The sequence below is a fragment of the Calonectris borealis genome, chromosome 7 (assembly GCF_964195595.1).
Source record: "Calonectris borealis chromosome 7, bCalBor7.hap1.2, whole genome shotgun sequence".
In the NCBI taxonomy this organism is placed as follows: domain Eukaryota; kingdom Metazoa; phylum Chordata; class Aves; order Procellariiformes; family Procellariidae; genus Calonectris; species Calonectris borealis.
This window is the reverse complement of record NC_134318.1, coordinates 9833827-9858586: the sequence shown is the minus strand read 5'-3', so window position 1 is coordinate 9858586 and position 24760 is coordinate 9833827. Positions and strand designations below refer to the sequence as shown.

General features: G+C 40.7%; 1 protein-coding gene across 9 annotated transcripts in view; it reads right to left on the bottom strand.

Annotated features, from left to right (window-relative positions):
• Positions 1-24760, bottom strand: part of JMJD1C (jumonji domain containing 1C) — a 167008-nt gene that overhangs the window by 2795 nt on the left and 139453 nt on the right. For all 9 annotated transcript variants that reach the window (XM_075154254.1, XM_075154257.1, XM_075154256.1 and 6 more), the window contains 15 exons: positions 22450-24659; positions 19273-19474; positions 17695-17909; positions 16519-16671; positions 13565-13654; positions 12069-12196; positions 11682-11895; positions 10983-11197; positions 10243-10521; positions 9695-9863; positions 9183-9273; positions 8951-9081; positions 7641-7763; positions 6440-6579; positions 3956-4132 (listed from right to left, as the gene is read on the bottom strand). In XM_075154254.1, coding sequence (XP_075010355.1) covers positions 3956-4132; positions 6440-6579; positions 7641-7763; positions 8951-9081; positions 9183-9273; positions 9695-9863; positions 10243-10521; positions 10983-11197; positions 11682-11895; positions 12069-12196; positions 13565-13654; positions 16519-16671; positions 17695-17909; positions 19273-19474; positions 22450-24659 — 4537 coding nt within the window. The remainder of the gene's footprint in view (positions 1-3955; positions 4133-6439; positions 6580-7640; positions 7764-8950; positions 9082-9182; positions 9274-9694; positions 9864-10242; positions 10522-10982; positions 11198-11681; positions 11896-12068; positions 12197-13564; positions 13655-16518; positions 16672-17694; positions 17910-19272; positions 19475-22449; positions 24660-24760) is intronic.

Sequence of the window (24760 nt, the reverse complement as noted above, 5' to 3'; positions counted from 1 at the left end):
TCTCATCTGTTTCAAGTCTCTACCTGCCCTTGTTTTCCTTTCCACCCCATGCAAATCCCACACCACTCTTTCACTTTCTCCTACTGATTCCCTCCCCCTCCACTGCAGAACGGGCAGTATTTGTTGCCTCAGATCTTTCATTCTGCTGTGCCTTAAACCTCCTTCCCTTCCAGGGCCTGTCTTATCGACGTGCAAGTCTTTGGGGGGAAGACAGATTTTACCCAGCCGGTCTGGTCCTGAACATGGGAATGCCCCGCTGACAGCCCATAGGCAGTTCTACGTATTCTATTTATAATACAAGCTGATACAATGACACACACAAATAAATATGTTTAGCAACGATTCCCCTGAGGTTCGCGGGGTGAGGACTACAGCACTCCCACGACTGTGCCAGTTCCAGCTGAACTGAGAGAACAGCTTCGCCCTCAGCCCACGCAGAGCGGAGGTCTTCCAGCAGGGCCCGGGCGACGGGCGGAGCATCGGAAAAGCCTCAGACCTGGGCCGGGTGGGAAAGGTGAGCAGGCAGGGAGGAAAGGGCCGACCACCCCCACGGCCGCGGCTCCTCGCCGCACAGCCGTCTCCCTCCCTCCTTATGCCGAGGATCAGCCATTTCCTGCACAGCTCGGCTCCGGGGCCAGCGCTCAGCCCCGCAGCGACTCCCAGACCTTTATCCTACATCCTTATCGTAACGTCGCCAGGATGTCGCATTACCTCCAGCATGTTATTTTACAATATATAATCCTGCTGTTAAATCAAGATAATACCACTATAAAAAACAACATTATAATAACCTGTTCTACTATGAGCAAGTTTTGCAAGTAGCCTGAACAATACTTTCAATCACCAACTCAAGTATTTTTAGCTTTTAATTTCTCGCTAAAATATTTTACAAATTTGGAGTCACCAAATTAAAACGAGGGAGGACATCCTACAGGACAATTGTGACACAGGATGACCCGCAGCGGAGCAGCAGGAAGAGCAAATCATTCAGAAGAACAGTAAACCCTCTTTTTTCAGCTGGGGAAGTTTCCAAGGAGATCTGAGGGCTCGCTGTTGTAAGTGCCAGAGAGAGAACAAGGCAGACGTTAGCAAAGCAGGGGACACGTCTGAGCCCCCCTGCTCCCACAGCCAAGAAGAAAGGAGATACAATCCTACAGTGCATCACTCACGGTGCATTCAGGGAAGCATCTGCAGAGACCAGTCCAACGCTGTACCTATTTCTGGTTTCCCCCCGAGAGAGCACTTCCCTCCACAAGAGGTACTGACAAGGCTACTCCGACCGTCACAGCTCACAGGAGAGGCTCTCCCTCCCACCCCACCACCGGAACAGTTTGACTTTGCCTACTGAAATGATCACAAGGGGGATGTGACTGCTGTCTGCAACTACACAGGGAGGAGGGGGAAACCTGGGAAGCGAGAGGAATGCTTTATGCTATCATAAAATATTAAGAACAAGTTACTTTAAAAGCTGGACATGAATCCATAGAAGCTGGGGGGAAAAAAAAATGTAGAAGAAATGCACACATCCTCCTCCATGTTAGAGCAGTAAAATTCTAGACCAGCACATCAGAAGCAGCAGTGTGACAACAATCCTAACTGGCTCCAGGATGGAAGTGTCTGTGCTACACCACGCAGTGACCACAGGCAGCCGGGCTCCCTGACTCCATCCCTCAGCCTGATTTCCTCTGCTCCACAACATTACCGACGAGCAAATAAAAATAAAAATGTTAATTTACCACCAAATTTAGTATCAACTCTCATCCAGTTTTAATTATTAAAGATTCATGATGGGCATGTAAATCTGAAACACTTAACATGTAAACTTAACCTGGTATGTATTCTTGTTCAGACTTATTTTTAAGTGTTTAAATGTGCTTTGTATACATGAAGTGTTGGTGCTGATCCCTAAGGTCAGTATTTATGCACCTCTATATAGAGAGCACTATACACGTACATGAAAGAACACGATGCTTTCATTTCCTCCTACGTGGCAGATTCACAGGAACTTCTTACTGAAGATGAAAAGGTTCTCAGCTTCACCCACTAAGGTTTAAAAACACCATGTTATTAACTCCTTGGTGCCAGAAGCTAGAACATTACCACTTCAAAAGCAATCTGGAGTTTAAAGTCAAGGAGATAAAGATAAGAGTGGTCTTATTTTTGGTCCTTAAACCTATGAACTGCAGAGAAGCCTGGAACAGTCCCACTACTTCATGTTTTATGTTCGGTATGCCTTTATATAATGCCACATGCTATATAAAACAAATTTCCCAGCATGTTTGTTATTTTCTGTGGGTTCCCTTTTCACTCTTGTATCTGGGATGTCTCCCTCGTTTCAAGAGATCAGGGTAAGGTTACTAGAGGATGCAGTACAAATCTTATCAACTCTGGAAGTCCTAACTCTTTTAGCCCAACAGGAGCTAAGAATAACATCAATGCCAGACGTTCTTTCACCTTTGTGAAGCAATATCAAGCCCTGGAGACATGGTACAGGGAAAGGCAATCTACAGCAACTCAGATTTGGTCACCTGGGCTTGTGGGGTTTTGTTTTGTTGGTTTTTTTTTTCTTTTGCCAGAAAACAAATCCACACAGATCATCCAGGGTTAACACACCACCGTGTGAAACCCATCTAAAGACTCACTGGAACGACAAAGGAGTCTAGTCTGGGTAAGGTACCTGTTGCTTTCAGTGCCCCAGCAACTGACATAGCCAGCAGACAAATCAGGGACATAACGCCTGTCATCACTACAACCCAGTCATTTTTTTCACAGAGAAAACCCTACTGCCCTGGTCGCAGTGACATGGTAAGCCATTGCTTCCTCCCTGCCCAGAAGAGGCGGTGGTTGGAAGCTGATCTGCAGATCAGAAACCAAATAGCATCTTATTCAGAAAGGCCTGGCCTCGCTTGAACCCGGGTGGAGATCAATGATAAATCTTTAACAGCAAGATGGTTTACAACCCCTACTGCAGGGTGGGGATGCTCCTCATTCCTTGATAGTCAGCTACCTAATTAGTAGTGCTTGACAGCTGGCAAGAAACAAGAAAGCAGGCTCCAGTTCCTGTTGAAACAGGAAAAGGTTCATGGAGTGAAGAAATAAATAAATCTAGAACTGCCCAAAAATCGCGTCTAAACAATTGTGCTTTCTTCCTCTTTTCACCAAGGAGAAGCAGTTTGCAGACTGTGAGGAAAAAAAAAAAACACACACCAAACAAAATGAAGTAACAAACCCTATGTGCTAGGAGAGGACTGAAGCTTGCCACCCCAATGCATACTGTTTCTCCAGAACTGCCTACTGGCAGTACTTTTTCTTACATAACTAAGAATTACATCAGCCCAGCTGCTACGAAAGTGGTATCACTCTTTCTGATGGTAAGGAAAGCTGCTGAAGGGACAATGATGACTCCTGGTGATTGATGTACCTTCTGTGTAAAGTGGAACTTAACGTGGAGCAGGAAAACAACCTCCAAATCCTGTTACAGAAACATCTTGTTACACCTAAACCATCTCTACAATTCTCCTATAGCTGAAGCCAATGACACCTGACATCCAGGTATTTTTACGTGCTTGGTTTGGTCTCCCTGCCTCTCCGGGGTTAGGCTAACTTTTGGTTTAGAAGAAAAAAAAAAACCTAACCTGACTTTGCCATAACTAACACGAGTTTATTTAGAAATTTGCTAATGAAATGAAAAGTGGAAAAAAGAGGTTAGTAATAGTCCGCTCATTTTTCATTTTAAAGGAAAAAAGGAACAGTGTTATTTCAAGCATTCAAGTTGCTGTAAGTTAGTCATCTGTACAAGCAGATGTACCTTACTATACATTCCTATACGCTAAAAGCTACCAGTAGGAAAATAAAATGTAATTTGAGTACAAATGTAGCTATGTTTTTGGAAAAAAGTTATTTTATTGTATTTACGTTACTTAATCCTATGTGTCTTTAAACAGATGTACATTACCTGATGAAGTGCTCCTGCTGGTAGAATAATAGCATCACCAAGAAACTGAATAACCGTACAGGTTTTTACTCCATATTCTTCAAGAAGTCTTTGGCGAAGTTTTTTGTTCACATACCAACTTTGATCACGTATTGGATCATGCTCTGGTAAAACTTCTAAGCCTTGCTCTTTTGCTATCTGTAAGTACAGAAAAGATCCCAAGTCACTTTCAAAAGAAGCTGAACCTTTTGCTGGTAAGTTGTAAGTATACCTAACTTACAAAGCAACACTACTGTGTTCCCAATAGCCAAATGAGAATTTTCGTTAGGTATTCGGAAGTACCTCAAAGGAACTGGGAAGTCCCACTGAACTGAAAACATCTGCAGAACTCCCACTCCAAGATGCAGAGCTTTAAAGAACTCGGCACAATAATCTATTTAATAAGCAACACCCTCTCTGTGTCACTTCTTTCATCAAGAAAAAATCTGACCTCAATAGCCTTCCTATGCTGCCAATTCCTCAAGCTTACAACCTTCAGTTTTGACACAGACACGCAACACAACCCCAGCTCAGGAAAAAAGCAGCAGATAAAACTAAGGGTCATACAGTCCTGGGCAACCTGCTCTAGGCAACTCTGCTTGAGCACGGGGCTGGGCAAAAGGACCGCAAGAGGTCTCCTTCCAATCTCAACCACTCTGCAATAAGAAGTTATTTTCCTACCATCCCATCAAAGAATTGGGAAAAAATGATGAACATTAAAAAAAATACTTCCTAGACTTAACTGTAACAATCATTTCTCATCAAGTTAACCACAGCGGAACAAATATTACCCTTAATCAATTGCTAATTAATGAATCATAGTGACTAAAGAAAAAGTTGACTAGAGATAAAAAACACGTATCGAATCCATCTGTCATGACTCAGGTGACAATTATCTCATTAAAAACATAGATTTTTATTCATATTGATATTAAAGATACTTAATTATGTGATGCCGAGCTTGAAACTGTTTTTGTGTATTATCACCTTTCTTCTGTGCTAAACAAGATACTGAGATTTTACCTCTTATCAGCAGGCAAAGTGGTCCCAAGGTCTAGTCATCAACTAATCTCCAATTCAGTATTTCAAGTATACCACCAAAAATACAAGGCGGTACACAATTCATTTTGGATACCATGGCAAGCTGTGGCAGCAAATGACAAACTTTATTACATAGCATCTTAAGTGCTTCTGTTTTAAACCTGCTGCTCAAAGAGTTTCACAATATCCCTTAATTGCTCTGAAAGAAGAAATGCGGAATAATACTCATTGTCCACCTACTCCCTTGCATTCGTGACTTTGTTCACAACGCTCTTTTCCAAACCGAAGAGCCACCATCTACTTTATGAGCATCTACTTTTTTAGTGAACAGAAAAGCCTCGCTGTATAATTCATAATCTCCTGGAATTAGCTATGTTTTGTTTACTAGTGCTCATTTTTCCCCACAGTTCAGCTTGCCAAAGAGCAAATGTTTGAGTCACCAAAGGACAGCTGCCCTGGGACTGAAACACTGCCTTATTGTCCAAGAGAATCTCTACTACTGAATTTCTTAGGCTCTTCCTGCTCGCAGTAGAGACCTTGGCCTCCAGCCTGTTTACAAACCCCTTTGGTTTAGCCAGTTAAAACTCATCTGACTTTTTTCCCCACAGCAGAAGACAGCGAAGACTTCTTTTTCTCAAGCAACCCCTTCAGTGATATTTTGGTATTTCTATGTCATCCGTCGAGACCGCCTTCCAGAACACGAAAACGTGCTAAAGACAGGGCACAGAAAACAGCTTCCAAGATAGAATTTCTAAATTTAACGCCATTGATGACTTCCCATGGCCCCAGTGATGGATATTCATCCTACATGGTAAGTAATGACCTGAAAGGCTCTGATGTGGCTCTAACTTGTTCATCACATGCTGCCGAAGGAAGACCTGCAGCGTAGCTAAGACTGAAGAAGTTTGCTGCCCTTGGGTGCATTACCCCCCACCACTTTCATCTTCACTAAGAGCAAGGCATGTTCTTTGAGCTAACTGACGTGACACAGAGTCCTTACAAAGATCGGTGGCTGCTGGATTGCAAGGTTGGGTTTTTTTGCATGGGCCAATTCACAAAAATTTCAGCATCTGATAATGCAAGAATGGATCAATGACAGAAAAACATTATCCTACAAATGCTAATACTAAAATAAAATTATCCTTTGTATTAGAGAAGGACAAGACTAGATCTCCATGCCCTCCTGAGCATTCAGAGTTCGCAGGCTACCTGTAACTCTTAAGAGGTGAGGACGTATCATGTTACGTATTTTATTTGTTGACTGATGTAGCAGGTCAATTATAGTTTATTTTATGTGCTATAAAGGAAACAATTTTGCTTCCCCCCCTTCCCTAAGCACAGGGGTGGGGTTTGTGTTTTTGCCAGCACCCTTTGATTCACCAGTTACTTAGATTATATTTATAAAATACCTATTATGAAGCTAACCTTTTGCAGAAACTCCCTTATCTTGTCAGCATCTTTGCCAGCATAAATGTGCCATAAAGCACCAGGTAATTCACTTGAATCTTTCAACCGCTTCCTTAAAAGGTCATCCAAATCTTCCTCTTCAAACTTCTTCAAAACTCCTAGGATTCAACAAAAATATTTTTTAAAAGTGAGACAGAGGAAAAACTGAAACTCAACACCTTCTTTTCAAATTTCTTATGTGAGACTGAGTAAATAAAAGTTCATGGAATACAACAGAGGCCCCCAGATGATCCTCTTGTTCAGTGTTTGTAATTAGTTACTAGAACATGAATGCCATAAATACCTTAAAAAAAAAAAATTAATTTTCAAACTTTTTTACATCTCTTGAATTTGATAGAACACATTCTTCTACCTGAAATAAGCAAGCAGGGCTGGCACCAAAAAATTAGAAGATGAAAAAGGTGTTTTCCTGCAGCCAGCAAAAGCAGTGTTTTGCATGCTGTTCTGCAACCGCTAATCAAGAAGCCAGAGCTCTCCCAATATGCCGAAGTTTTGCTGCTATTAAGTCAATGCATACGCAAGTGAAAACAAAACAAAGAAAAGACAGCAAACCTTACTGCAGGCTCTATTAGTCACACCCAAAATCTACATTTGCTGATTATGGAATGAGAGGACAAAAGAATAAGGGGAAAGAAACAGAACTATTTCAGTGATTTAAAGACTGTTTCACATAAGCAATAAACCTCATACAGAGGACTAACATACACCAATTTAAGCTCTCCGGTACTGAAAAATTACATTACAGTCCAAATCCAATAGAGCAAACACAGTGCATCCCGAGGCAGCAGAATAAACAGAAGGTTTGGCAAATACATCATCCTGACATAATTGTTAGAACTATAGAACTACCACAGTTTCCAGAGAAAATCCTTCATCCTGCGCTTTCATTAGCTCTGCGAGACCCAGCACAGGAATGCTACATCAATTATAGGTAACGGCAAAAAAAGTGAAAAGAGTCTGAAATACCATTTCATAATTCATGAACTGCAGAGTATTTTATGCAGAATTAATTCCTGTGCAAATTCCTGAAACAAAGAATCTCCCAGGTTTAAGCAAGTACTTACGGACATCTTTCATCCGCCTCAAAAGAACAGTGTCAATTTTAAAAGTGGCGGATCGTTCAGCCCATCTACACCTCCTACAATGAGCTTCCCTTTACCTGATTTGGAAAGCACTCCATTTCCTTTTGCTATGCCAACATAAACAAGAATGTTCACGACATCAGAAACTTCAATATGGAGATTTGTGGTTCCTATATCATGGTCTTTAGTAGCAGCCACACCTATGTTACAAGATAAAATTAAGATTTGTTGTATTGCATATTCATCTTCAAACCGAAATGTGCAACAGCTAACTGAGAAGAAATTTCTGAAAGTACACCAAGTATCACAGAAAAGCATTTTATGTACAGACAGGCTTTACTGTGAAAATACCGAGATACACAAACTACAAACGTGCTTTTGCTGCACTTACTAAAAAAGAAAATGTTACTTTTTAACAAAGACCTTGAGATATCTCTTAGCCCAGGTAACTGTCCCTACATAGCACTTGTGTCAGAACAAAACACATTTCAGTAGAATAATCGAAGACATTTCCTAACCGCTACGTTCCTTCCCAATCTTTCAACCTTTCAGGTTGTTCAGGGCAGAATATAAGTACAAATGAATACACATGGTTATCAAATCAAATGTGTCGCTTTTATGCCTGGCTATAAGCTGAGGTCTTAACCAAAAGAAATCCCGAAGCAAAGAGGAAAATTAATTTTAGTTCTAAGAGGTGAAAACATACATGCTTAAGTCAAAAGGACATTTCAGAACACTAAGCCTTGCACCAGTATTACATAAAAGTGTCATTAATGATTCAGTTCCTCAGACCCGTGCCTTGATCACTACCCTTAATATGTTTATTTCAAAGGACATCTGGAGAAGTTTTTATCTCGAAGCCATCATGCTACAAATTACAATTCATTTCTTGTCCTATTACAACAATTTGCAAACCCGAATTGAACAAATTTGTTTGCAAAAGAAGCAGCAGCTGGAAAAGGTCTGAGGGAAACAACCTTTTCTAAACAGGTTTTTGAGTGTACAGCATACAATACAAATACAAATTATGAGAAAAATACTGAGATTTATTTATGACCAGATTTATGAACACAGTAATACTGCAAGAAGTATTCTGTCATATGGCATTATTAAAGACAGGATCTCTCTTTGTGTACAAGTAGCTAACCATTTATATGCTTCAGAAGACTGTAACAGCACAAGAAAAGATAGAGAGAAATGCAGAAGCAAATAAACTCTAATGCCCGAGGTGCATGTACTGTTAATGTGCAAGTCAGTAAAGTATTTCTCTACAATCAGTGAACAATTATCCTCCAAGCAAGCTCAGCTTTCTATCAAGCATTTTAACGTGTGATATTCTACATTTTTACGGGAAGAGGTAACTGCTACACTTCTAGGGCAAACTCACCATATGCACTGCATAGTCTGGGTCCCAAATCTGGACGGACAAAAAATCCTGGCAGATGAGAAGCCAAGTTTAGTTTTCCATCTGGACTACAATATTCAGGCAAGGGTAAACTTTTTAATAAGTCCTCATATCTGGAGGAGAAAAGAAGAAGAATGTAATTGAATTTGTGTCATTACAGAGAGAGAAAAAAACCAACATGGAGACTGACTTATCTAGTATCAAACTCAAATACCTTGCTGGCATCATAGCCTTGAAATCTTCACCAGAAGGCCAATCTTTCAGTTTTAGTAGAGCTGTTTCTCCATTTTTTATTTTCTGCCGTTCTGCAAGTAACACAGAAATTACTAAAAACTAATACACTGTAGGTGTTTTACTTTATTCAACGAAAACATATAACTGAACTCTTAACTTGTCTATAAAGATTTCATCCATCAAACAGGAGAGAATTAATTTCGATACTCAAGAAGGATACAAACCAAACTCAACTAGTTGAGGAACAATGACATTTGTTTGGTTTCTTAGTCAGACCTCACTAGTGTATCAGCGTATCTTTAATTCTGCAAAGGTACAAAATCCATCACACAAAGGTACAGGTTTCCATCACATTGTCTGGAAACAGATTACCTAGAGCTTTCTTTTTAAAGTTTCTTCAAAGCCTCAAGATCCATAAAGAATATTTTAACTGCAGTTTCTAACACTGATCGTGTTCAGAGTCAATGGAATAATACATTTAAAGTAACGTACTTGAAACATCTTCAAAACCATCCCAGAACTCCTTGACATTGGTGTTTGAAATAATACTGTCTTTGCAATTCAAGATATCAGCTTGCTGATTTCCAAAATCTAGACTAATGGACTCAGCTTTCCACAGGCTGAAGTTCATTTTCTTATGCATACCAGACACTAAAACAGGCTGTAAAAAAAAAAAAAAAAAAAAAAAAAAAATCAATACTTATCCTTTCGGAAGTAAACACCTCCTTCAATTAAACCGGAGTACAAATGCATCCGAAACATATACTGAAGACCTTGGCCCTACTGAGCTATTAACATTTCCTCCAACAGCAACCATACCCAAGGTGTCATACACAATCTTTTTGGAATTTGAATCTCCGTAACAGTCATTTCTTATTTATTATTAGCAGTTCGTTCATATGTGGGCTATTCCTGACAAGCTTTTGCCCACCGCTAACAACACATTTTCAAACACGGAGTTAGGCAAATTTGTCCTTTAACGCAACTCCCCCAGAGTTCGTACTGAGGTCACTTTATAGACCGAACGGCTCAATACCTACCCTTCCCTGTTTCCAGCACTCTTTGAAGAGCTTCCAGTTGTTGTTGTTTTTATGGTCTCTGAGCCACAAAACATGCTTATCACAGATCCACGAATACTGAATATCACTGTACAGTTTACTGCAGTCATCCTGAATACATTTTCTATCATCCTTTGGCTCATCTTTTATTTCAGATTTTACATTTATCTTTGGTGCTCTATTTGGTGGAATCTTGTTTTCCACTACTGAAGCAATTATGTCATCAAGAATGTTTGGCATAGTCCTTCCACTCTTGCCACTCTATTAGAAAACAAACAAATGTATGCTTAAACATTGTAAAAGCAAATCAAGTTAATGCAATTCCTTTTGCAGTAGAACGTCAACATTTCATTACCAATTAGAAGTTTGCAGTTATCTACTTCCTTTGTAGAAAACTGCATGCATTCTTACACAGAAAAAGTTCGAAATATACAGTTATTACAAAACTCGATATATTAGAATCTTCCTTTGCTTTGTCAGGTTAAGGCTTTATCTAACTTCATGGACATTTTCTTCATAGTACGTATCAATTATCACTTTCTCTCTCTAAAAATAAATAAAATGTTAATGCAAATGTGTGTGTGTGCACATGAAGTTTTAATTATAAATGCACATTTAAAGCAATACAGCTATCAGACTGCTCTAATACTACAATGTACCAAAACAAATGATGGAGATTTTCAAATCCTGATATAAAAATCGTGCATCTTGTAAACACTTACTGCTGTTCCTGTAGAGTAAACTGGAGCAAAAGCAATACCAGCATCTGTAGAACCTAGACGCAATTTGCCTGCTGTTGTAGTTAATAAATCTCGTAAGGTTGAGCCCTGCTCGTTATTCTGGGACGCAGGAGGGGAGCTTTTACAGTTTTGGGACTCCAAATTATCCTGGTCTTTCTCTTCCTTTGAATGTTTTCCAGAAGGGCATTCTTTGTTCTCTAAAACAACAATAATCATTGGAAGTTTACATTATTGTATCACGATGCAGACATAGGAACAGCACCAGTATCCTGCATTTTATAGTGGTGGTAATATACTGTAGCACTAGCGCTTTATTCACCTGAAAACACACCAGAGGATGAACTAGATCCTTCAAAATGCAGTCAACAGTGTGACCATGAAAAGGCCTTCCTCAGCATCTCAGACATGCAGCTGAGTCAGTACCTGTCACAAATGAGAGATGCTGTAGCTGGAAATACTGCCACATTACACATGCATTCCACTAGTGGCTCTTCTGGTAACAGATTCTGATGCCACCAGGAGAAGGCATTACAGTTTCAAGATAAAAATTAAAGGGGAAAAGAATATAATCTCTTCTTTTTGTTGAACAGAAAACTCTGTGAATTTTTCCTAATTAATTCAATTATGTATCACTGGTGCCCCCAAAGTCACGGACATAGTAGGACAATTTCAAACATCTACCTTTCTTTTCTTCTCTGGCTTTCTGCTCTGCAAGATCAGCTAACCAATGCAGCGGTGACTGGGATTCTGGTGGTGTTAACTTGCTGTCTGAGCTTACATCACTCCTTGGACTTGTATTACCATTTGTCTCGGACTTTTGAGGAGTATTCTGCTGTTGAGACTCAGGCATGCACAGAGAAATTTTATTACTGTGGTTAAGGACATTCTGCAAAACCTGTGAAGAACAAATTTATTTTTAAGTATGTAACTTCGCCTTAATGCATTTCAAAGACAAGGCTAGCATTTAACCATCATGTATGCAAATTAAAATGCAGCTTAAAATACAAAAATCCACAAGAATCCGAACATCTGAACAAACTGCGATGTATACACCCATTTTAGACTCACCTGAGACACACCATTCATTGCAGGGAGCTTGCCACCTTGTGTGCTCTGCTTGCTGGTACACTGACAATGGGATTTAATTTCAAATTTTTCTCTAATATTGTGCATAGCATCTAGAAGATCTGTCAACACTAGACAATTAAAAAGAAAACCATCAGCAGCTCTCATCATTTTGTAACCCTCTTTACAATACACACACTGTGACGCTAAAATGCCACCTCCAAACCTTTTTAAAATCTGAACCATTAAAAATGCTGAATTTAACACTCAAAAATACTATAAAAAGATTGTCCAGTTTACCTTAAAGCTCGTGCAGAAAGAGACTGGTCTTTAATTAAGTAATTGCATACTACTCTTCTGAATAATCTAACCTTTACTCTGCATTCCCATTGCATGGCACACAACAAGTAAGCCAGTCATTCATTATTTACTCCTCATTGTTCAACTGGTGCATCATTGCTTCATTTAATAAAACCATCAAACTACAGACTGAAGTGAGCCACGTCTTGACAGAAAAATTAGTATGTGATCATGTCATTTAAGGCTCTTTGGTAATGGGTATGCACAGAAGAACAAAACTGAGGTTATGCAGGCAGTCTTCACTATGCCATTTCCAGTTGAGTGGTTCACTTCACAATTTAAAATTAAAACCAGTTTCAGTCTGGAACCTGTTTTGGGGAATGTCACAATTTGAATTTATTATGGAATCTAACCAACCTTCATTTCTACCTGAACTAACATGCAACAACCCATAAAATAATGACTGGATCTGTATTTCCAGCTTGAAATAACTTGGGAATTTGCTTAACAAGTTTAAAGGCACGTTTGAGTTTTCTATTCTCTGCCCTGCATCAATGCTGCCAGAGATCACAAGTAAATTTGCCCTAGCAACAACAACCACACCTAACTGCACTTCTTTATAAAACTGAATTTTGCTGGGTTTAGGATTACTGTTTAGTTTTTCATTTATCACAAGCTCCTTCACTGCACTTTGCTCTACGATGCTCAGATGTCCAACCAAAACCATAGATGAATCTTTCCTTTCTTTTCTTTTTTTCTTTTTTCTTTTGAGGGGCGGGGGGGAAGGGAACGACACACAACAGAAAACAGTGAAAAACAAATACCCCAAAATCTGTTGCCACATAATGCTCCTTGGTAGTACTATTCTAAGATTTTCTTTTAACAGTTAAGGTCAGATTTATTAAGTACATTCTGGCTGGTTTATTCTGCTCTGAAAAGGTACAAAACAGTCACAAAACCCACCCTGAATTTCTTCACTGCCTGTCCCTGAAACCCCTTCAGACATCTGTCAGCATACTCCTCTTTCTCTCATCATCATGCCCCTTGCTGTTCATTGCCCAGAATCACTTGCCTTCCTGCGATGATTTGACACAATTCGCAGGTTTTTAAGTGGCAAATTTTAAGTTTCAAGAAACAACTCTGGCCTCTCTTCACAGAGACCCGGGAAAAAACACATCCTGCTTGTTCGCAGGTCTTACCAGAGCCTGGAATAATCTGTGTTGGCATCAGGTGTTTGTGATCGTGAGGCTGTCCTTTCACACACTTCATCCAGGCATATAACTCCTTATCTGCAAAATAACAATTGCCAATTGTTTTATTTCACTTACAGCGGTACACAGAGCAAGCTAACTAACATTTTTCAGATTTGTTTTAGTTAGAAACAGTTTTCTACACGTACTGCAAGTCCTCTGTCCTGGTATCCTGCGTGACAAAGATTTGCACACAACAGCTACTTTTCACAATAAGGAAAAGAATAAAGAGTTTTAACAATACTGAAATCTGAAATAGCAGCATCTAACACAGACCCTTGCCAATAACGTCAAAGTTTTGAAGTATATTCCCTTTATTACATTTAGAGAGTTGCCAATTTAGCATAAGCCGAAATCCTGTACAGTTGCAGTTGAGGCAGGGAGACCCCCTTGATGAATTCTAACACAGAAGAGAGACACAATTAGGCTGTGGTTGTATGACCAATTTAATTTGACACAGTCCACACCCCAACTAAAAGTGGCTGTCTTCAACCAGAGAGGGCCAAACAAGCCAAAAAAAAGAATTTTTAACTGAACCAATTCTCTGATTTGGCCTACCATGCAGCTGCACCGATGTTACTGGTGGCACAAAGGAGAGGGAAGTTGCATCATGGATTTATGTCAGATTAAAGCAACCATGAAACCACAAGGCTGTATGTACTGGTCAAAAATCGTTTGTGGCAGCAGAGAGGGCCTAACTGGTAGGAGAAAGAGGCTTTCTATAAAGTTTCAGGAAGAATGTCCCTGCCAGAAAAATATGCAGTGCAAAGACAAGACAGAGGAAGAACGAAAGCGAAAAATGTCTGGTCAAGCAACCGGTCACCGATCTGCTATGTGATTTTGGGGCAGAAATACAAATGCAGTTTCTCTCTCAACCCCCAGTCTTGTATCTTATCCACTAAACTGCTAGTTTTAAGAAACTCTTCAAATCTTTTTATTAGTTTACTCAGCTTTAGGAACGTAAACTAAGGAGAGTACACTAAAGGAAGCATTTAGCACATTTAAAGCATTATTTTCTTGCACTGTAATAGATACACAACATATCAAATGTTCCTTTCAGATAAATATTACATTTGTTAGCTATTTTGTTGTTTTTTTAACACCTAAAACATTGAAATATATAACTGGACAAAAACATAAATCAAAAAACAAAAGAGCATATATCTACTTGAAGTATTTTATCACTGAAATGCCATAACATGGCATTCCACTTGATGGTGCCATGAACTGTCTGAAGGTAACAATGGATGCACCACCATTCATTCATGTAGTAAAGTAATGAGAGAAGTCATTGCTAAATATCTGAATATGGAATATTTAAACCTCTAACACTCCTGCTGAAGCAGGGGGAAACCACTGTATTCTCCGTTACATTTAGCAACTGTAAAAACAACTACCAGTTCCAGGAAAAATGGTGTAATATAAAGTGCTATTATATAGAGATGGGTGGGTGGTTCTGAACTTTGTAAGAGAGTGCCAAAGGAGAGATACAGGTCACATGAATCCTACAGCATCATTAGAAATAAAGCCGCAGAGAGGGAAACTATCGTGCTTCTGCTTTTGCATGTAATGTTGTGATGAACAGTACGGAGAAAGTCTTCCCTGTCAGAAGACTGAAAAGAAGCCTGCTTCTGTATACTGCTTTTTTAGGCTTTGAAGACATTTTACTAAAATTTTCCTGGCTGGCTAACATGAACACTATAAAAAGCCTCTGACTGCGTGTTCCCACTAGGGTAAATAATGTTCGGCGTATATCCCAAGCCACGTCAGATGGATGCACACACAGGCACACACGCAGACTTCAGCCAGTTAAGAGCTGCTGAAGCGGCCTCCAGCATTAGAGCATTAACGACCCTTCTCAGTGTTGGAAAGCACCAACGTTAGTTCCCTAGAAACTTCGGGCTTTGACGGAAGTCTCTGGGAACACATACTGCAGTGCAGGAGGCTCGCACTGCAAGCCAAGGACAAAGTGGATGAGTCTCTCAATTTATTAAAGATTTGCAATCTAACAGTTAAACTTTATTTTACTAACATTTCACATCTGTGACATTATACTGCTATGACAAACATGGAAATGCTTTTCAAAACAGCTTTATACTTGCATCAGTTCCTGGCACAGTGTTTGACCGCAGGACTGTGCCAGGGCACAATGCCTGCCACCCAGGGGAAGGCAGCCCTTTCCAACAAGCAGCCTGAGCACCAATGTCACAGCCAAGGGCTGAATGACCAGATCGATCTTCCAAGCCATTCCTCCTTTCAGTTGCAACCAGGCTGGGTCACTCAGAAATCACAGGTTTGCAAGTCAGTCCTGTTATACTTCACTACAGACTAAACTAGCCATTTCCATTAAAGCACGGGAATTAGATTAAACCGAGTATGTGTGTAGGCTGCTGGATTGTGAAACCGCCATTAACGCTCATTTTAAATACTATGTGAAGTATTTTTCTCCATCTCACTTTTTTTAATAATAAAAAAGTAGGCTGTTAAGTCAATATGACAGACCACGTACTTCTGAAGGGAAGACTCCAGAAAGCATTCAAATCAAGGCAAGCCTTAACAGCAATGAATTACCAAAAAGCAGGGAAGTGTAATGGAGTGTCAGTCTCACAGCTGAAGAACAAGATTTAACCTTGAGGGGCAAGGCACAAGCAATCCGAGACAATCCACACAAAAAGACTGAAAAGCGGACAAAGACCTAAAATAGCCCCCCCAGCAGTTGCTTTCTGAATGACTGATTCTACATCTACCGACAAAAAAAGAGGCAAAAAAGACCTAAGAGAAACCAAAACACACAAGCAGTAATTTAACACTTTACAGAAAGTCAGTTACACTAGTGGATCAGCAGCTCTACAACAAATGAGAACAAACAGCATATACAATGCTCTACTTCATAAAGAACTGACCTCTAGAACTTTTTCTTTCCTTTGCCTTGTAACAATCTAGGCAGACCACAAATCCACATTTTTGGCAGACCCAATGAATGTTAAACAATGTGGCTTCACATGCATCACACATCTCACGGACTCCTCTCACTGCTCTCTTCCATGCAATTTTGGCTGAAATACAAAATAAGCAGAATAAAAGGACTGAAATTCAAATGCAAAGCACAGAATGAATAGTCTTTATAGATGAAGCATTCGTAATTTTCCCCTCAGGCGCAACTGCGTGTTGGGGGAGGAAAGTGATCCTTCATAAACAGACCATCAACAACTACCCCCTTAGTTGCATTATGCAGCATCCCCATCAACGCTAGTATCAAGGCACTATGAAGAAATTAAAACATCCAAAAAACACACACGCTAAAGTAATACAGAAAGAATATTCCTGCTCAACACGCGTGAGTTGCAAGTACGAAGAAGAACAACTCTAACATATACTTTTAACCCCATGCAACGGAGAGAGCTGGGTTTTTCACCAGACTGCCTATGGGCCATGTTTAATCTCAAGGGCAGCCAAACGGGTGAGTCAGATGGTTAAAGCTGGCAGCAGGGGAGGGAGGTGCCTGTCCTGGAGACCTGGCTAGTACTTCTGCTTCCTGCTCCACCTCCTTCTCCTATTGCCTGGAACTGGCAGAGCCACCAGCCCACTTAAAGCCTGTGCCCATCTGCTGTGGGCCAGGAGGACAGACTAACTGTGGCTTTGGTGGGGAGGAGGCAACGGTGTTAGCACACCCTCCGCGGGGCCCATGCTGCCACATTATTCTCCTTTGTTTTGGGAAGGAGACACGTCAGAAACACAATGTCTGTTGGCAGGAGTCGGTACCTGGCACGCTGCGGGCCTTGGCTGGCCGCTCTGGCGAGAGAGAGAGCTGGAGGCCAAGCTGGGAACCGAGGCCGCTCCAACCCCAACAGCAGCCTGGCCCTGGCCCAGCAGAGCCACCAGCGCAGGGAGGGGATCGGGCTGGCCTGCTGAGGAAGGTCCCTGCCCCTTCCCAACATCCCCTCTTACAAAACAGCCTAGGAAAATCCAACGTGACACTCTGGTGAAGTGAGCTACTCGAAAGGAAGCAATGGGTCATGACGAACACGAACACTCGAGGAAAACTGCAGAACACTTGAGAGCATTTGAGATTTCCTTACCGTCTTTTTTCACCCAGGACATGGCCGTTTTCTCAGATGTTACTAACTGACAAAATTTATCACCTATAATATCTAGAATGTATTTAGACGTTTCTAGGTCCAGTTCATCATCTTCATAGTTTTCATGTGTCCATAAACTCAGTGCTTCATCATCATATTGATCAGGAGAGGAGAAACCATCTATCCTAACCACTCCGTTCTTACTAAAAGATAACCTAAAAATGAAAACAGATAGTTTAACTGCATGTATCATTGTATTCTGTGACTTACAGTTTACTTGCTAATTTACCTTCTGCTTATGTCTTACAACAAGTTTTCTTTACCATCTTTAGCATCCTGCCGTATTTTTCTAATTTAAAAATAAGTCCTACTGCGAAAAATGGTTTTAAAACTAACAGTAAGGAAGCATGAAAACTAAAACTAACTTTTTAAGCACTTTTTGTGTTCAGTTTACTTATCATTCTCTCTCTGTAACATTTATTACCGCTTTAAAATTGCAGACGGGAAAATTCTCTTATTTTCTTTTTTTTTTTTCCTGAAGTTTGGTTCCTATTCCTATTCCTCCCCTTTAATTTTCGGAGCATCTGTGACAGCAATCACTCAGTCTGACTCATATTTTATAGATTTTTCTATGCTACTGCTCTCATACTCAGAAAACAGGAGTTCGAACACCGTATTTAAGTCATTCTAGGCAGAACAAATCACTAATACAAGATATCATTTTTGTATCTGCTAATTTCTGACCTTTAAAAAAACTTAAGGCTTTCCTGTTATCCTACCCGATACTATTCCACTAACCCTGCCTACATGTAGCCAATTTTTAAGCAGTAACAATGAATTATTGCATCTTGCATAATACAGGATAATTCATTATACATATGCAATTATTATAATAGTTAAGGAATTTTACAGTAATGCCAGTAAAATAGTCCTGAATTCAGAACTAAGTACCAAAAATTATATTTAGATTTAGATGTAATGAACAAGAAGAAATGATGAATTTTCAGTGCAAATTAAAGCCGTTTTGTTCTGTCTCGATAGCTGTTCTGCCTGCGCCACGTACGCTATGCTGCATCCTGGGAAATTTTCTTCCCGACTTGTGAGTTTTACTTGATTGGCCATTAATTGTGAAAAAGGAGGTCACAACTCCTCTGTCCTCAGAAAACTCCCAGCAAACTCTGAGCAGCATTCCCACCATATGCTGGCATAAGAACAATTACAAATTAGTGCAACTCTGCGGTTGTACAACTTGTCCAGAATAACTGAAGCTCGCCTTTTGAAAATCCCACTTCAAATGTCAGACACCTGTGTAATGGTGATGTGCTGTATTTTCTGCTTGCCTAAGGTATATTGGGCAGCTGTTCTGATGTTTCTGCTATAAAGCTTTAAACAGCAATCAAGTCAATCCACAAAAGAAATAAGAAATACAAATGTAAATACTGTTAAATTAGACAGTGTCTTTTATCAGGCAGACTGACTGAGCCAGAAAAATCAGACAAGCTTTCAAGCTGCAAGTCCTTTGTCAGTATTATTTTTAGAAGTGAAACACCACATTATCAGGAAAATAGCTGTACTTACCGCCGAAAGTAGTAAAATCTACAAAATACTGGTGAGTGAGTTGGTTCTTCTCCTTTCTTAGTTCTTATTAACCTACATTCTCTGCATTTTTGCAAATTTGGTCCTATTTCAGAGCAAGAATCATCCTGCAAAAAGGACTCTCCCGTTTGCTTCAGCTTCTTTACTTTGCGCCAGTCTTTTAACACTGAGCGAGGTATACCAGCTGCAAAAGTAAGGAGAGTTTCAGATGAGGTACTGGCAGCCCTTATTTGCAGAATCCAGTCACATCAGTCAGCGTTCAACATTTCTGAAAGTACGTTTGTTACCTGCATAACGTATTTCGTTATTACTTCCATTTGGCTGCCTGTCAGCACCGAAGTTGAAAAAGCAGAGTTACCGATTAGACTTACACAGGTAGGAGCACAGTTAACTACCTGCTGAGCTACCAGGAATACCTAGGACACTGTATTTTCTCTTATATTAGGTGTACTGTCCACCAAATATTCCACTAAAACCACCTTCAGAATCTCATTCTTACAGAACAAGCAAAGAAATACAATATCCCAAGAAAGAAAGGTTTGAATTCTGTTTCAAGTGAAGATGCATGCAAAAAAGGCAACAATTTAATGAATGAAAGCAGAGCGTACAAAAAAAAAAAAATCCTACTTCTTCAAAATTTATTTTTACTCAGGGTTACAGATATGATTACAGAAGAGCTGCTCTATTCATATGTAACTCATCTGAACTTAATGTAAAATATCCGGCATAAGGAAGAACAGAATCCATTTACTCCCTGTCAAGTTTGTTGGCTTTGCAAGGCTAAGCAGTACAATTCTATTTTCAATACAAAAGTCAGCAGATACGACACCGAGTAACATAAGGAGCAAATCTATTGAGTAATATGTGCCATTTTCACACACACGTTTTGAAACTGAACCATGTTGTTATTTAACCAGGCTTTCATTTTAATGACTTTTAAAAGTGGCACCAGTTTTATCTGCAGACAGATAGGAGTAGCTGTCATTTCATCTACCACTGCTCTTGAAAGTTCATGTCCTATAAACAGGGATCTGATGCAGAATGATAGAAAGGTCAGGGTGCTAACTTTGGACTTGGTACCTGGGTTCGGATCTGTATTTTGCCAGAGATGACTTGTGCAAACTTTGCAAGTGACGGACTGCCTATGCCTCAGTTCATGGCCTACAAAATGCACTCCCACCTCATCCAAGGAGCATGATGGTAACCAGATTTAAACTTGAGAGTAGAAAAGGCCAAAGTATAGGTTTGCTAGTCCAAAACTGTTTTCTCCCTTGGAACCAGAGATCCTGGGAGTCATCTGGGAGCTGCCAGATTTCAAGCTCTGTGGGCAGGAACTTGGAAGACCCCCAACGCTTGCAGAACTGTAAAATGCCTTGCTTTGCAGGAGGGAGCCTTGCAGCCTGGAGCTCTGAGCGCTCTGGCTAGCACACAGGCTCCTGGGGCTTTCCGAAACAGCATCGGGACAAAGCAGTTTTCAAGCCTGGCAGTTTCCAGATACCACCCACGCTGCGAAACTGCCACCAAGCCCCCGATCCTGAAGCACAGTTATCTTCAGCCGCCTACGGGGAGCCCAAGCAGCTGTCCCATGGGGACCTGTGCTTTCTTGAAAGCTCCTCAAGGTTGATTATATTTTTGTATAAATCTTTGTGGAAAGTCCTTTTCATAAGAAAATCTCAGAAATTGTAACAAAGCTCCCCCAAGACAAACTGACAGGAGTATCAGACACGCTCCTCTATTTAATGGGTCAAGTAGGAGACACAGACAGAAAGACCCCAGGCCTATTAAGATTTCAAGAGAGGATGGCAAGCACAAGAAGCTGCTACCACGGGACAGGCCCAACCTGTTAACGTGCAGGACACAGGCTGTGCGACTCACAACAGGACGTAACACCAACTCCTACCCACTTCCTGACCCAAGTTCCATGAAACAGTTCCTCAATGTATAATCACGTATCACTTTCATACTCAGGTACCACTAGCCAGAACAAGAAGCGACTGCCTTCCCTTAACTTAGGTAAGCAACCCTTCTACAACAAACCTACAAAAAATCTTTTGCAACAATACAAAGGTCATAAAGACCTAACATGTTACACATAGATATTTACAGTTCACTTTAAGAAGTAAAACTGAGAAAGACTTCATAGGCATGTTCTCCTTGATCCTCTCCTTTAGTTGCGGGAGGGAAGTAATACACTAGTATCGCTGGACCCAAGCCAGAACATCTCAGACAGACTGCACCACTTCCAGCACCCAGTACAACCCAGTACAACTTAGGCATCAAGTACTCTCAGATACCAAAGAGTAACTTTATACACTAGGCAGTGAAAAGCCAGAGAATGTAATTACAGGGAGCAGTACTCATTTTCTTACCACCTGTACTTAAAAATTCTTGCGAAAAGTAATTTAATGGTAGACTTTCTCATACTCAACCAGAACAAAGACAAAAAAATAGTCCTTGGAGAAGAATAAATTGGGACTAAAAAATAAGGTAAATTCTTAAATAAAATCCCTCATGTTGGCAGACCAGTTTCTCTTTTCAGATAAATCTGGTTACAATCTGCTACATGCTACAGCATTACATTTAAATTGAAATTTGTATTTCCCTAAATTTCTTTATTCCTTAAACAAGAGGGATGTTAACACCGTGTAATACACATGCTAGTTAGGAGTGTGAAATTACTCTCCCTCTAACCTTTTATTAAATTAACCAAATCATAACAGAGTGGCATCAGGCTCTCAAGGAACTGCCTCTGGCTTCCTGATCAAAGGATGAATTCAAGTTCAACAATAGAGAATCTCTCCCTCCAGTAGCACTCTAAAAGTAAATGCATTAGATCTTTTAAAATATATATGTATCTCAATACAAGTGGCACAACTATATGCACCAGTCTGTTGAATTCTGATGGACAGCATAAACCAGTTTGTTTACTGCTCATTTTTAGGCCAAGAACCAGTTTGTTAACACATATATCAAAATGCTAAATTTCTTAAACCAGGATATTTCAAATGGCCTCAAGACAGATAAATCTGGACCTACTCATTTACCCAAGCATGCTTTTTAACTCTTTTCCCAGCTATCGTGCCGTGACAAACCCTCCAGGATTAACACTGTTAGACTTCACATCAGTCTGTCTCTTCCAAATCAGATTAATATACTCACTGCTGTTACTGCCACTCTGTAACTTCAGCTTGCTTTTTTCTTTGGCACTCCTGCTAAGAACACCATTCGGTTTTACTTCTTCCTCTGTATCACCCTTTTTTTTCTGCAAATCATTTTGTTTCTTTTTGTAAGTTGGCTTGGGCTGCCGTTTAGTCCTTTGCTCTGACTTGCTCTCGCTTTCATCAGAGTCTCCGCTTTCAGAGCCAGACTCATAAGTTCGTTTTGCTTTTCTCCTAGGGTGCTTATCTTCCTTCACAAACTTATCTGCCAAGATTTTACTATCTATGTTATTTTGCAAATCATTTGATGTAGAAGCTATTAAATTGACAGTACATGGCTTAATAATTTCTGAAACACTGTTCCCTGAATTCTCTTTTTTATTAGTGTTTTTATCTTCCTCCGAATGTCTTGTTAGCCAAGCCTTTTTCAGTTTAGTGTGGTAGTTTGGCTGACTCGTCTGGGAAGTTTGCCCACTGCCTACAGAGTTCGCTTTGTTTATTGTATTACAGACGATAGCACTGTCTAGGGAGAGAGAGGTTGAAAATGTCTGATTTTTCACAGAGTTGGACTCGGTCTCACTGGTGTTACTACTTTTAAACTGAGCTGCAGCCAAGGCTGCCTTGTGCTTTTTCAAATGGACGAAGTCGGTGGAGGTGGAGAATCCCGAGCTGGGCTGAGCAGCGCTGCCTGTCTTGCCAGCGGCGGGTGTAACCGGAGCTGGAGTGCTGACCTTGCATTCCTGGGTCTGCGCCACCGCCTGACTTGCCGCTCTTGAGGCAGTACACTCCACCGGCGCGCAGGCCAAGACCATGTTCGATAAGGAGTAAGTCACTTCTGAGCTACCCCAGCTTAACACGCTGGTAGTTGTTGCTGCTGATGCGGTGACATCCGTTTTGGTACTGCAGATCATAGTTGTGGTAGGGGTGACAGCACGAGGAATGCTGCCTTGCGAGACAGCTGGAAATTTCTTTTCATACTGTGTGCGAGCGCTGTCTGAGTTCATATTTGGCAGAATGATTCTTCCAGTCTCCCTGGCTTCCGCTGTTTTCAGGCAATCTGCTTGATTTGTCACAGCTGAAGATCTCTCACTAACTCGATCTTTGGAAGCAGACTGCATTACTGGTACGCTATCGTATTTCGTGCTAGAAGGAGGACGCACAATAACAGATGCTGTAGCGGACTGTGACTTTCCACTCATTCTTTCAATGTGCCAATCCACTTTTTCGTTATTTGGGGCATTATTGGACTTCCATATTTCTGATAAATTCTGTTCAGAAGTGCCCTTGTAAACAGTCTGAGCTTCCTTAGGCTCAGGTACTAAAGTCGGTGGTTTCTGCAACTCCTGTATTTTGCCACCACCAGCATTAACGGGTTGAACAGGGGTTAGAGTCGGAGGTGAAAGGCTGCTATAGCTGCTTTCCTTCTTCTCCAGGTTCTGGTGCACAGGGGGGTGAAACACGGGGGCTCTATGCAAGGCAGGCATACTCCGGAGTGTATTTGAAGACGAGATTGACAACTGAGTAGGACTCCTGCTGTCACTTCTGAAAGAATTTACAGAGTGAGACTGCACTGACTGTGAAAGCTGCTCGGGTATCTTGCTTGCAGAGCCTTCGCTCTCTGGTTGGTGCTTAATTAAAGGAGGAGGTTTTGAAAGAGAAGAAATGTAAGAGGGAAGAGACTGGGGACTAGCTGCTGTTGAAGGACAGTTAGTTTGCTTATCAACATATGCACTTGAAGCTTCTTTTGATGGATACGATCTCGGCGGTTCATTCACTACACTGTTAGACAAGGTGGTGAAATAGTTACTCTGTGGCAAACTCTGTGGAACCGAATGCTTCATTTTATACAGTTCTGACACAGAGCGTTCAGCGTCTTTGTCATATTTTACTGAATGGCTTTTGGGACTTGAAGATAAGGACGTTACCCTGGAATAGTTCTCTCTCTCTCCCTCCAGTGCCTTTATTTTAGCTGTAAAAGGAGCAACTTCAATACTTTCTTGGAGTATCCGTCTGTGTTCTTCTTTGTATTTGCTCAGTCGCTCCCCAGACTCCTGTGGTGGCCTTGGCAGCTGGTTCAACATTGGATCTGCAAAATGTCTGTGCATATGGCTCTCCTTTGCTGTCTGCGCTCTGCTTTGCTCTAGCTCCGTCTTTACTGGTGCAGTTGTAACAGAACGTAAAGGTTCAATAAACGCTTTTCTCTCCGGTTCTCTGTTTGAAAAAGGTTAAGCAGACACAGGTTAGTCTGACTGTAGCCCAACGTGCTAAACGGAAGACCTTTCCTTCCATGCCCCAAACAAAGATATCTATTA